This window comes from Conger conger, chromosome 18 (genome assembly GCF_963514075.1).
Source record: "Conger conger chromosome 18, fConCon1.1, whole genome shotgun sequence".
Lineage (NCBI taxonomy): Eukaryota > Metazoa > Chordata > Actinopteri > Anguilliformes > Congridae > Conger > Conger conger.
The window spans coordinates 5,500,940-5,515,000 of record NC_083777.1 but is presented as its reverse complement, the minus strand read 5'-3'; the positions used below and the strand labels follow the sequence as shown (position 1 = coordinate 5,515,000).

General features: G+C 52.2%; 1 protein-coding gene across 1 annotated transcript in view; it reads left to right on the top strand.

The window, feature by feature from the left end:
• mcu (mitochondrial calcium uniporter) overlaps nucleotides 1-14,061 on the top strand; it is a 75,070-nt gene that overhangs the window by 25,541 nt on the left and 35,468 nt on the right. Inside the window, 1 exon segment of the mRNA XM_061228379.1 lies at nucleotides 8,419-8,529. Within this exon segment, the coding sequence (XP_061084363.1) occupies nucleotides 8,419-8,529 (111 nt within the window).

The window sequence follows — 14,061 nt, the reverse complement described above, 5'->3', positions numbered from 1 at the left end:
TGTGTTTCTGAAGGGAACGGTTAGCCCTGCTCTATATATAGATTAGCACTGCGACTGGCCCGTTTGAACGGTTACAGAAATTGGAACAAGCTCTCCCTCGTAGATCCTATCAACGAGCGTCTCGTTAAATCACATGCTCGTGGCCACACGCGCACACACACACACACACGCACACAAACGTGCGCACACACACGCGCACACCATGACTAATAAGTACAAAATTGAGATGAAATGATATGTTTCTCATTAGGGCAGGGAAGGACCCAGAAGACGGGGCAGATGGATGGTTTGGTGTGACCTTCACTTGGGAGCATGTTTAAACATTCCTGTAGGAGAGTTTATGTTTATGTCCCCCGCCCCCCTCCGATGATCAGCCATTTCTGAGTCCTGCTTAATGTTTATGCTAATTAATTTCATGAATAATTTTCAGGTGAAACTGCTCAAAAAACAAAATGAAGTTTTTTTATTTTTTATTAATCCTGTTCAGTATGCTGGTTTTAAGCACCTTAAAACCAGCGACATGGCTCAGGCAGTAAGAGCAGTCGTCTGGCAGCCGGTTCGATCCCCCGCCCGGACTGTGTGAGTAAGGATTGGGAATCTTGAGAACCTCTAACTGGCTTTGGCCATGAATGTGTACACAATCGGTTCCTGAAACCCACCTGCAGAATTTTTCCTTGCATCATAAATAAGTGATTGTCCATTGGTGGTGCTCACAGGATTGTTGTAAATATTAAAAGCCTCCTTTGATAGTTGTGAAGAACTTTCAGTTCTCAGTGTTTTTGTTTTTTGTCTGAGACCTGATGGATTGCATCTCCGTAAACATTGGAAAGGGGGAAAATCCTTGGTGTTTGTTTATTTTGGGGTTTTTTCAACGGTAAACATTGCTATGGTTACCAAGGGACTGAAGATCAAATCTGCTGTCAAGGAAATGCTGCATGGAGCGTATTCGAGGAAACTCGAAATTCGAAACTGCAGAATTCATTGGAGTAATGTGTACTAACGGGTCAAGGAAGCGCAAACCTCCAGTGAACCATTTGTGAAACTAAAACCAGGCCTGCCGGTGTGCACACGGCCTGAGTGACATGCAGCCTCTGTGCAGCCTCCAAGATGATGTTCGCAGCTTTTTTTCACCCCCGTTGTGTCTAAAGATCTTTCATGTTCAGCAGAGGAACGTCCTGAGAGTGTGCTGGTGGTGTTGTTGCTTCTCTGACGTTAAATGAGTCTGGCAGCCGCTCTGCCCATGTCTGTGTGCTGTGCCCGTTCGCTGATGCACACACACTCTCTCACACACACACACACACACAGTCACACACTCGCACGTGTTTCCAGGGAAACTTGTGACGACCGGGCCACTATTATGCCTGGGTGGATGAGGACCCCTGATGGGGAGTGTCATTTGCATACGTCACCCTGTAAGAAGAGCCATGGCATTGGCCAGGGAGGGAGGCTTCAAATGGACATTACCCAGGGAAGAGAGGTGGAAGGCAGGGTTATGCCTGCCTCAGGACGGGCATTACCCAGGGAAGGGTGGCCCCTCCAGTGTGGCCCCTGGGACGTGACTGTGCCGTGTGTGGTCCTCCAGCAGAGCGTGGCCAGAATGAGAGCTGGCAGCCTCATATCCACCAGCACGCGGGCTAGCCTGCGGCAGGGGTAAATGCAGGTATTTACAGTGGTGGCCAGGGGCAGCTGAGATTTTACATTACACATGTATTCTGGAAATGGGGGGGAAAAAAAGGTGTTAAAATAAGTTTGTCTGCATGTTAGGAGACCATATTTGAGCTGACAGCCTCCAGGCCCTCGTGCTCAGGGAGCCTCCAGGCCCTCGTGCTCAGGGAGCCTCCAGGCCCTCGTGCTCAGAGAGCCTCCAGGCCCTCGTGCTCAGAGAGCCTCCAGGCCCTCGTGCTCAGAGAGCCTCCAGGCCCTCGTGCTCAGGGAGCCTCCAGGCCCTCGTGCTCAGGGAGCCTCCAGGCCCTCGTGCTCAGAGAGCCTCCAGGCCCTCGTGCTCAGGGAGCCTCCAGGCCCTCGTGCTCAGGGAGCCTCCAGGCCCTCGTGCTCAGAGAGCCTCCAGGCCCTCGTGCTCAGGGAGCCTCCAGGCCCTCGTGCTCAGGGAGCCTCCAGGCCCTCGTGCTCAGAGAGCCTGCGGCCTCTTTAGCGTGTTGACTCATGGGCCGATCTCACTCTCTGTCCAAGGCCCAGGGCGGATTGATGGTGCCTTTTACGGCTGCCCTTGGTGCTGTTCTCTTCTGAGGGTGTCGCGTCCCTGGCGGGCATGGGTCCCTCGGCTCCCCCGGGCCCCCTGGAGCTGTTCTGCCCCGGAGCGCTCGAGGTTTGAGCCGCACTCCAGAACCGGGCCCCTCCGCTTTAGCGCCGTCGGTCTGAGCTTCGGTCTCTTCGTCCAAGTCCCTCGCCTCCGGGAACCGTTCCGATGACTCAGATTCCTCTGTCCCAATCAGCATCTTAAACCTCTGTCCCGATCAGCATCTTAAACCTCTGTCCCGATCAGCATCTTAAACCTCTGTCCCGATCAGCATCTTAAGCCTCTGTCCCAATCAGCATCTTAAGCCTCTGTCCCAATCAGCGTCTTAAACCTGAAGCTCCTCTCTTGCCACCCAAAATACCTCCTTCCATGTTCTTGCTGCCACATGCTCGTGGAGTTTGATTGGTAGGGAAACACTAGCACAATGCATTATTTCTGAGATTACCTTTGCCTACATGTTCCTAATCTGTTGCCTGCGGGGAAGTGAGTGTGAATGAGAGCCCTGCATACCGAGGGAAGCTGTTATTGCTGTAGGTAGTCATGTGGCCACACCAGGATTTCAAGACCATGAGCAACATCGATGTAATTGGCTGGTCGTGTACTTCACGCTGCACTGCAGTGGTAGTCAGCATAAAGGCATCGCATGAACTCACCAGCCCCTAGTGGGAAAAATGCCACGGCTTTGCTTTGTAACATGATTCCTAGCTGGCCAGGGCTTTTATTGTGTTTTTGTTGTTCACATTATAATAGATTTTAAAACATCTAAAACCTCGAACACACCCCTTGGTTTTCCTCTTTTTCGCTGGAAGCCTGGCAGTTTGCCTCTTTCCGTCCGGTTGGACGGCGAGACGCATCGTGGTTTTCAGTCCTCCATTTCTATGTGTAAGTGCAGACGTGTGCATCACCGCGGGAGGGGATCCATCAAACACGACCGTGGAAGGTTAAGAAGGACGAACCTGGAGTTCTCCGTGTAAAAATGTAATCTTCCTCTCGTCTCCCCTTCCCAGTCGAATGAAGGAGAGCAGGCGGCTGCTTTCTCCCTGCCTGCCTCGCTAGTTTTCATATCGCATCACTGTCACCGTACCCTAGATCATTGAATATTCATGGGTCGGCGTTGGGCAGACATTGTTTTCGAAAATAGCCTCTGCACCCCAGGTCCCAGCGCCTCCCTCACACGGGATGGGGCCGATGGGGGCGGTGTCCCGGGGCACTTCCTCCAGCGGGTCTCACAGAGAGCAGAGTGCAGAGGGATGGAGAGAGAGACGGTCCTGTTGGGGAATCTTCCACGTTCCCGTTTAGTGCACAGCGGACTGGGTGCGCCAGGGTCCTCCTGGTTTCTGTCTTGTCCTGCGGTATTCTTTGGAGCCTGTCGAGATTGAAGGAGAGGGAGACGCGGTGCCAAATTCAGACCCCGCCCTCGTAACTCTCCCCCGCTCGCCTCTGCAGAACCGCGTTCCTCCGTCATGGGCGAGCTCCCGAGTTAGGGCGACAGCAGGAGGGTGGTCCTGTGTGCCTTTTACTTGCGCTGGGACGGCCTTCTCACAAGGCCTACTGCTTCCCCGCTTGTAAATATGCGGCTCTACTTTTGACTTTGTGGGTGTGGTGTGTAGCAGGACGTGACGGGGCATCAGTGGTCACATGGTAACTGGTTCCACCAATGAGGTCAGCCTGCCAGACAAGAACAGTTGTTGAGGGACATTCCATGGGGCCCACTTGGAGAAGAAAAACAATAGGAAGTCATTGTTACACAACAGGGTTGTGTGACTGGAAAAATGGTCTAGATTCCAGGGGGGCCGGTTAATTTACCAACCCAGATAAGCTTCTGATGCGAAGGTGATTATCTTATGAATGTTATCATGTTCCAAGAGCACACCACCATAAATATTCAGCATGAAGCGTTTGTTGATCCTGATAAAACTGGCCGTGGAAGCAATGTTCTCACCCCCGCATTAACTCATTAATAAAATGAGTAATGCCTCAAAAATGTTTGTCTGGAGTGGCAAAAAATTCATTATTGCCAAGGTTGCGCAATATCCAGACAGTTATGTATTTCAACCTGGCCATCCAGCATGATTAAAAAATGTGAAACGCTTCATTATCAATAACTGACAGGCCACAAATGACTGGGTTGCTTGCCGTTCACAGCTGTCTACGGTAACTTTGTTATTGGCTGTAATTAAATGTGCCAGAAATGGGCATTTGTTCATGGAGGGCGTCTTACTAGAGCTTGCCTCCCAGGGCAGGTGTTTTGTTTATTTTTATTGTTCGACTTTGCCTCCAAAAATGAGCTAAAGTGCAAAATTCCCGCCCACTCTTCCAATCGATACAGCCAGAGATCATACTGTAAGCTACAAGAAGCAGGAGAGTAGACCTTATGCGAGCTACTGGGTAAAAACTACTTTTAGCAATTGGTTATTTATTTTTTGAAACATAATGGACTTGTCTTCCCGATTCTAAGATTTGGTATTCATCTTGAAATTTGATTTGTGTCATTCCAGATGATTTAAGGAGAATGTTCAGCATAAAAGGCTTTCTTTCTTACATGTTTATTGATTTATCAGAAGAGCAGATCTGACAGGAATGAATCAGCAGTTGTTTCACTGGTAATTGTGACCGGCCTGCCCTGAAGTCACAGCCCTTTGTCAGAGAGCCCTGGGAATGAAATGTCACCCTCTTGAGAGAGCCGTGTGAATGAAAATGACTTACAGATGAAATACTGATGTACATTAAACATTAAAGCGTCCCTTTATCTGTGGATGAGGAAGGCTATGTGGCCGGGCTGGTCTTCCTGTCAGCGGGCCCTGTCACCAAAGGCGTAGCGTTTCAGAGAACCCGCGTACCTGCTGACAACCCGCGTACCTGCTGACAACCCGCGTACCTGTTTTACACGGCCTCGCTCTTGGAGGGTGTTCGGTAACCAGGGAAGCATGGCTTCGCTGCTCGCGTCCCGTCAGGAGCAGAGTGAGGAGTCGGGGAACGGGCTCACACACGGTCAGGAGCAGAGTGAGGAGTCGGGGAACGGGCTCACACACGGTCAGGAGCAGAGTGAGGAGTCGGGGAACAGGCTCACACACCGTCAGGAGCAGAGTGAGGAGACACACAGGCTCACACACGGTCAGGAGCAGAGTGAGGAGACAAACAGGCTCACACACGGTCAGGAGCAGAGTGAGGAGACAAACAGGCTCACACACGGTCAGGAGCAGAGTGAGGAGTCGGGGAACAGGCTCACACACGGTCAGGAGCAGAGTGAGGAGTCAGGGAACGGGCTCACACACGGTCAGGAGCAGAGTGAGGAGTCGGGGAACAGGCTCACACACGGTCAGGAGCAGAGTGAGGAGTCAGGGAACGGGCTCACACACGGTCAGGAGCAGAGTGAGGAGTCGGGGAACAGGCTCACACACGGTCAGGAGCAGAGTGAGGAGTCAGGGAACAGGCTCACACACGGTCAGGAGCAGAGTGTGGAGTCAGGGAACGGGCTCACACACGGTCAGGAGCAGAGTGAGGAGTCGGGGAACAGGCTCACACACGGTCAGGAGCAGAGTGAGGAGTCGGGGAACAGGCTCACACACGGTCAGGAGCAGAGTGAGGAGTCGGGGAACGGGCTCACACACGGTCAGGAGCAGAGTGAGGAGTCAGGGAACAGGCTCACACACGGTCAGGAGCAGAGTGAGGAGTCAGGGAACGGGCTCACACACGGTCAGGAGCAGAGTGAGGAGTCGGGGAACAGGCTCACACACGGTCAGGAGCAGAGTGAGGAGTCGGGGAACAGGCTCACACACGGTCAGGAGCAGAGTGAGGAGTCAGGGAACAGGCTCACACAGTGACGGTGCTGGAGCAGAGATCCTCTTTAACGCCGAGCGGCTCAGCTGCTAGGTCCGCGGTGGTGGCAGCCGGCCGGCGTGCCTGCGTTTCACCATCTGTCAGGCCAAACCGGGAGTCAGAGAAGTGCAGCCTGGGATATGGGAGCTAAAGTTGGACTGTGTCGTTACGGTAATAGGAAATGCAGGGCTAAAGTTGGCACGAGAGGGCGGTTGTAGGAGCGCGCGCTCTTTGATGTAATTTTGGAAAGGGTGAAGAGGTGAGCGCGAGTGGCTGCACTTTGTGGAGAGGCGTGGAGAGGGGGTGTAAGCGGCCTCTCTGGCTTGCTAACCAAAGCGGCGCTTAATTGCAATTTCAGGGTTGAGTGCCCTAAGTGCGGTGACCAGTAGTGGCCTGTCGACATGGCGACTGTCGGCACGGTGACTCTGGCTCTGTGGACGAGTTGTAACCCTGAAACTCTCCAGCTCCCTGCTGAACCAGGCGAGCAGGTCATCTAATCCCTGCCCTCTCCACCCTGTCACCCTGCTACACTCCTCAGCTCCACACAGCGCCTCCACTCCCTCCTGCTATCTCTCTTTCCCTCTCCCTCTCTCCCTCTCTTTCCCTCTCTCCCTCTCTCTCCCTCTCTCTTTCTCTCCCTCTCTTACACTGCCTCCTGCCATCTTTCTCTCTCTCCCTCTCCCTCCCTTTTCTCCCTCTCTCTCTCTCCCTCTCTCTCTCTCTCTCTCTCTCTCTCTCTCTCTCTCTCTCTCTCTCTCTCTCTCTCTCTCTCTCTCTCTCTCTCTCTCTCTCTCTCTCTCTCTCTCTCTGCTCAGGCAGAGTATATTTCTGTATCACTGCTCACATGGTATCTCTCTTGCTTGGTTGTTACTTAAATGAGCTTTGGAGACACACACACACACTCACACGCACTTATGCACACACGCACTCATGCACACTCACGCACACACACACACACACACACACACACACACACACACACTCATTTACCACCTGAAGAGACTAATTTCCCAACTTAGTTATTCACAGTTCAGGTGTAATTACAGGACGGTAAATCTTAAGACGTCTTAATTGAGACTTTGGAATGAAACTGCTGTGTGCTTCACATGGCAGAGTGGCAGGGCCAGCATGGACATTCATCTCCTTCTCTCTCTCCCTCACTCCCTCTCCCTCTCTCCCTCTCTCCCTCTCTCCCTCTCTCCCTCTCTCCCTCTCTCCCTCTCTCTCCCTCTCTCTCCCTCTCTCCCCCTCTCTCCCCCTCTCTCCCTCTCTTCACTCCCTCACTCCCTCACTCCCTCTCTCCCTCTCTCTCCCCCTCTCTCACTCCCTCTCTCAGTCTCTTATACTGCCCATCCTCCAAATTGCCCCAACCCTCTCTCCTCCTAGAAGGCGACGGTCTGCTTGTTTGAAGATAGGAAATGCTGTTACCTTTTACACTTGTTTGGTGTATTGGCATAATGCAGGACACTCCTATTGGTGGCTGCTGTAACAGCGCATACTCCTATTGTTGGCTGCTGTAACAGCGCATACTCCTATTGTTGGCTGCTGTAATAGCGCATACTCCTATTGGTGGCTGCTGTAACAGCGCTCACTCCTATTGGTGGCTGCTGTAACAGCGCACACTCCTATTGGTGGCTGCTGTAACAGGGCACACTCCTATTGGTGGCTGCTGTAACAGGACACACTCCTATTGGTGGCTGCTGTAACAGGGCACACTCCTATTGGTGGCTGCTGTTTGTGTGATCATTGTATTGTGGGATACCAGCAAAACCTTGGATCCAAAGATGGACGTCTTCACGTCAGAGCTGAAAATAATCTCTGATCACGAGTTGAGTTCTCAGTTGCCATTTATGCGTGCTATGTCTGAACGAAGATGCTTTTGCTGATTCTGACGTTTGGCATTGGATCCAAATTTCCATCTTTACTGCACAGCAGTGTAGTATTTTTTGTAGTTCTTTTTGTTTGTTTATATGTTTAATATCTTTTAATCTCACGGCAACATCCAGCGCTTGACGTGGGCGGAACCTTGAACAGGCGGACCTGTTTCAGTATGTTATCTCGCCTGCTGTGTCAAAATATTATAAAGACTGGAAGAACTCCACAGACTGTGCTCGAGGTGTTTGTGTCGGTTTGCCTGAGCTGTTCCGCTGAAAGGTTTTGTTGTGTGGCTTTTGCTTTGGCATTGCAGGAATTCCTGAGATTCCCACTGCCTGGCAGCTCGGAGTCTATTCCAGGGTCTGCATCTGTGTAGCAGATTTACACGTCTCAGATTCAGGGCCTGTTCCATCACCCTGTGTGAACACTGTTGTGACCGTGTTTCATTTCCCCCTCCCTGCCTTCAGGAGGCGCTGTCTGCCCACCTCGCCCATCAGACCGTGAGGAGAGCACATGGCCTGCGGTCGGCGCCCAGATCTCCTCTCTTCGCCCCGCCCCCCACGCTCCTGTCACCTCAGGTGAGTGCCACAGCACAGGACTCTCCCTGTGTCTGTGCGATACCTTCTGCGTTTCTGATTGGCCGCCTGTCTGTCTGTGTGAAGACGTGCCTTTTCTGATTGGCTTACCTGTCTGTCTGTGTGATACATTGCGCTTTTCTGATTGGCTGCCTGCCTGTCTGTGATTCCGTGTAGCCGATTGGCTGCCTGTGAGTCTGCGCGTGTTGCTGATTGGCCGCCTGCGTGTCTGTGATTCTGTGTAGCCGATTGGCTGCCTGTGTGTCTGTGAGTCTGTGCGTGTTGCTGATTGGCCGCCTGCGTGTCTGTGATTCCGTGTAGCCGATTGGCTGCCTGTGAGTCTGTGCGTGTTGCTGATTGGCCGCCTGCGTGTCTGTGATTCCGTGTAGCCGATTGGCTGCAGGAGAGAGGCACTTCCTCTCCCGTGTCTCGGGGCATTCGCGTCGTGTTGGGACGTCCTGTGTGCGCGGCTCCTCTGCGGGGTTATTTTTAGGGCTGATCGATCTGGCCGAGTCACTGCTGGAAGACGCCGGAGCTCCTCCAGCCCAGCGTTATCTGATGAGCCCCTCCGTGACCCGTGCTCCTCTGAAACGCCATCCGATTCGTCGCCTGAGAACCACACACTGCTCCTGTGTGAGAACCACACACTGCTCCTGTGTGAGAACCACACACTGCTCCTGTGTGAGAACCACACACTGCTCCTGTGTGAGAACCACACACTGCTCCTGTGTGAGAACCACACACTGCTCCTGTGTGAGAACCACACACTGCTCCTGTGTGAGAACCACACTGCTCCTGTGTGAGAACCACACTCTGCTCCTGTGTGAGAACCACACTGCTCCTGTGTGAGAACCACACTCTGCTCCTGTGTGAGAACCACACTGCTCCTGTGTGAGAACCACACTCTGCTCCTGTGTGAGAACCACACTGCTCCTGTGTGAGAACCACACTGCTCCTGTGTGAGAACCACACACTGCTCCTGTGTGAGAACCACACTCTGCTCCTGTGTGAGAACCACACTGCTCCTGTGTGAGAACCGCACTGCTCCTGTGTGAGAACCACACTCTGCTCCCTGCTGTGTCCTGTCTGTGTGAGAACCACACTGCTCCCTGCCTGTGCGGATGGGGTTCCCTGTGCTCCCAGCAGCAGGGACTCTGTGCTGCACAGATTGTGCTCCCTGCAGCAGGGACTCTGCGCTGCACAGACTGTGCTCCCAGCAGCAGGGACTCTGTGCTGAACAGGCTGCTGAAGGTTAAGTGAGCGTTGTGTGCACAGCTCGCCTGACGGAATTAAAATGTCATTTCCGGAGCAGGATGAGCGCCTCATGAGCGTCTGCTGTCCTCCTGCGTGTCAGAGCGTCTCAGAGCCAGCGAGTTAGCCTGCTGACGTGCGTGTGCCGTGCGTGGCATAAGGCCACTGCAGCCAAACCCTACGCTGTAATATGTGGGGGAGGAGGGGACGGAAACCGCCAACAATGGGTGTGTGTGTGTGTGTGTGTGTGTCTGTCTGTGTGTCTGTCTGTGTGTGTCTGTGTGTGTGTGTGAGAGAGAGAGAGTGTGTGTGCGCCTGTGTCTGTGTGTGTGTCTGTGTGTGTGTGTCTGTGTGTGTGTGTCTGTGTGTCTGTGTGTCTGTGTGTCTGTGTCTGTGTGTCTGTGTCTGTGTGTCTGTGTGTCTGTGTCTGTGTGTCTGTGTCTGTGTGTGTGTGTCTGTGTGTGTGTCTGTGTGTGTGTCTGTGTCTGTGTTCCTGTGTGCCTGTGTGCCTGTGTGCCTGTGTGCCTGTGTGCCTGTGTGTGCCTGTGTGTGCCTGTGTGTGCCTGTGTGTGTCTGTGTGTGTCTGTGTGTGTCTGTGTGTCTGTGTGTCTGTGTGTCTGTGTGTCTGTGTGTCTGTGTGTCTGTGTGTATCTGTGTGTATCTGTGTGTGTGTGTGTGTGTGTGTCTGTCTGTGTGTCTGTCTGTGTGTGTCTGTGTGTGTGTGTGAGAGAGAGAGAGTGTGTGTGCGCCTGTGTCTGTGTGTGTGTCTGTGTGTGTGTGTCTGTGTGTCTGTGTGTCTGTGTGTCTGTGTCTGTGTGTCTGTGTCTGTGTGTCTGTGTGTCTGTGTGTCTGTGTGTCTGTGTGTCTGTGTGTGTCTGTGTGTATCTGTGTGTGTGTGTCTGTGTGTCTCTATATGTGTGTGCATATGTGTGCCTGTTGACCAGAGGAACCAGTCCATCACACAATGCGTCTGTGTCGAGGGTGAGGGCTGGGAAACGGAAGGGGCTCGTGTTACAGGAGCACACGTCCCAGGGGAATTCCCGGTCTCTCATATTCCTCTCTTTCTCTCGCAGAATGTGTATTGGCAAGAAATGTTTCTGCAAATATTTCCAAATCTGGGTTGAATATGGTTTTAATTGGTTATGAGAATTCCCTTCACTAAAAGGAGATTATGTTGCTGCTGCGTGCTGTTTATGCTAAGACTGGGCACTAATGCAGTGCGCTAAGTCTGTGCACTAATGCAGTGCGCTAAGTCTGTGCACTAATGCAGTGCGCTAAGTCTGTGCACTAATGCAGTGCGCTAAGTCTGGGCACTAATGCAGTGCGCTAAGTCTGGGCACTAATGCAGTGCGCTAACTCTGGGCACTAATGCAGTGCACTAACTCTGGGCACTAATGCAGTGCGCTAAGTCTGTGCACTAATGCAGTGCGCTAAGTCTGGGCACTAATGCAGTGCGCTAAGTCTGGGCACTAATGCAGTGCGCTAAGTCTGGGCACTAATGCAGTGCGCTAAGTCTGGGCACTAATGCAGTGCGCTAAGTCTGGGCACTAATGCAGTGCGCTAAGTCTGGGCACTAATGCAGTGCGCTAAGTCTGGGCACTAATGCAGTGCGCTAAGTCTGGGCACTAATGCAGTGCGCTAAGTCTGGGCACTAATGCAGTGCGCTAAGTCTGTGCGCTGATGCAGTGCGCTAAGTCTGTGCACTAATGCAGTGCGCTAAGTCTGGGCACTAATGCAGTGCGCTAAGTCTGGGCACTAATGCAGTGCGCTAAGTCTGGGCACTAATGCAGTGCGCTAAATCTGTGCACTAATGCAGTGTGTTGAGTCTGGGCACTAATGCAGTGCGCTAAGTCTGGGCACTAATGCAGTGTGTTGAGTCTGGGCACTAATGCAGTGCGTTGAGTCTGTGCGCTGATGCAGTGCGCTAAGTCTGTGCACTAATGCAGTGTGTTGAGTCTGTGCGCTGATGCAGGGCACTGATGCAGAGGTGCAGAGCAGTAATGCAGAGCACCATCTCCTACAGTCCTGTAGTGGCTCAGTGTGTGTGTGTGTGTCTGTATCTGTCTGTATCTGCGTCTGTGTGTGTCTGTGTGTGTGTATCTGTCTGTGTGTGTCTGTCTCTATATGTGTGTGCATATGTGTGCCTGTTGACCAGAGGAACCAGTCCACCACACAATGCGTCTGTGTGGAGGGTGAGGGCTGGGAAACGGAAGGGACTCGTGTTACAGGAACACAGGTCCCAGGGGAAAAAATGCCTTTCCCTTTGGAGTTCCCGGGCTCTCATATTCCTCTCTCTCGCAGAATGTTTATTGGCAAGAAATGCTTCTGCAAATATTTACCAATCATACAGCAACTCAAACACAGGAGAACAATTAATAGTAAATGCCATGTATGTAACTATGGCAACAAAAATCAAACGTTGACATCAAGAATGCTGCTGCTGCTACTACTAATTACAATTTGTGCAAAAATAATTGATTCTTGATGAAAGAAGGAAGATGATAATAGCATGAAGAATAATGATAATAATAGTTTTAGTGTCTCTCAGATGTTGGCTGGCTAATGTGTAATGTAGCTGTCCTTTACCTAATAGTATTTTTTTTCCATTGCAAGGAAAGAGAAGTCCTTCATGAAGTATGAAAATAATGAAGTAATATTCTTTGTATTTTAGAATATCTTTGCCAGTGTATAGGGAAGTGCTTTTCTGGTCTGGCCTGTCCTGTCTCACGCTGACTGCACACAGACCCAGTTCCGTCTCCGTGTCTCTCCTCCGAGTTGAATGTTGGTTTAATTGGTTATGAGAATTCCCTTCACTAATAGGAGATTATGTTTCTGCGGCAGACCCTCTCTGCTGCGTGCTGTTAATGCTAAGACTGAGCACTAATGCAGTGCACTCATGCAGTGCGCTAAGTCTGTGCGCTAAGTCTGTGCGCTAAGTCTGTGCGCTAAGTCTGTGCGCTAAGTCTGTGCGCTAAGTCTGTGCGCTAAGTCTGTGCGCTAAGTCTGTGCGCTGATGCAGTGCGCTGATGCAGTGCGCTGATGCAGTGCGCTGATGCAGTGCGCTGATGCAGTGCGCCGATGCAGTGCGCTGATGCAGAGCAGTAAGGCAGAGCACTGCACCATCTCCTGCAGTCCTGTAGTGGCTCTGCACTGCTGTGTTCCTGCATGTCTGCTTCTCACTGCGGACTGGAGCCCCCCCACCCCCCCCAATCTGCTCCCCTTCCTCCCCGTGTCCTCTCTCTCTCTCTCTCCCTCTCTCTCTCTCCGCTTCTCTCTCCCGCTCTCTCTCCCTTGTGTTGTTGCTGCGTCGGCTGGTCGTGTCACTGCTCAGGGATCAGCAGGTCCAGCAGCGGTGGTGCTTAGCTGCTGCTCTGTCCCAGCACTGACAGCAAGCGGCTGAACTGTGAGGCGCTGCAGGGAGACGGAGAACCGGGGAGCAGGGCTGAGTGACAGAGAGAGAACTAAGCACTCAGGCGGGAGGATGGGGTGTTATTATAGCTGAGCTGGACAGGGAGGGAGGGAGAGAGGGAGAGAGAGAGAGATGGACATGGGAGAGAAGGAGGGAGAGAGATGGACAGGTGGAGAGAGGGAGAGAGAGATGGACAGGTGGAGAGAGAGAGAGAGAGAGAGAGAGAGATGGACAGGTGGAGAGAGGGAGAGAGAGACGGACATGGGGAGAGAGGGAGGCAGACAGGGAGGGAGAGAAGGAGGGAGAGGGAGGGAGAGAAAGAAAGACTGACAGACAGAGTGACGGATGGGGAGAGGATGTCCTAACCATCCTATATTTACACTCCAAATACCAATGACATGACATAAACAGAAAGAGACAATAAAACAATGCAAAATACAAATTATATTCTCTATCTATTCCGTGTGCAAAAGAAAGCTCACCTCCCTCCACTGAACATAAAACACCTTTATAGCGCCACGCACTCTCAAACACATTCAAACTCTTCGTCTCTTTATAATAGCTATACTCCACCATTATCCTTCCCCTGGTCTTATCCCTGTAAACCCCAGCCACGTCTTGCCTGTGCCCCCCAGTAAACCAAATAAACTTCCCAGAAAAGCAGAGGTTTGAGTCTGTCACATCCTGAGAGAGACGGACAGACATACAGAGACGGAGAGAGAGGAGAGAAAACAGAGGGATGTGAATGCAGTCGCAGAGAGGGAGGGAGAGAAAGAGAGAAAGAGGAGAACGAAGGGGAGGGGTGTAGGTGCAGACACACAGAGGGAGAGCACCCCTGTACGGTGACCTACAAACGTCAGGCAGACAGCAGGACA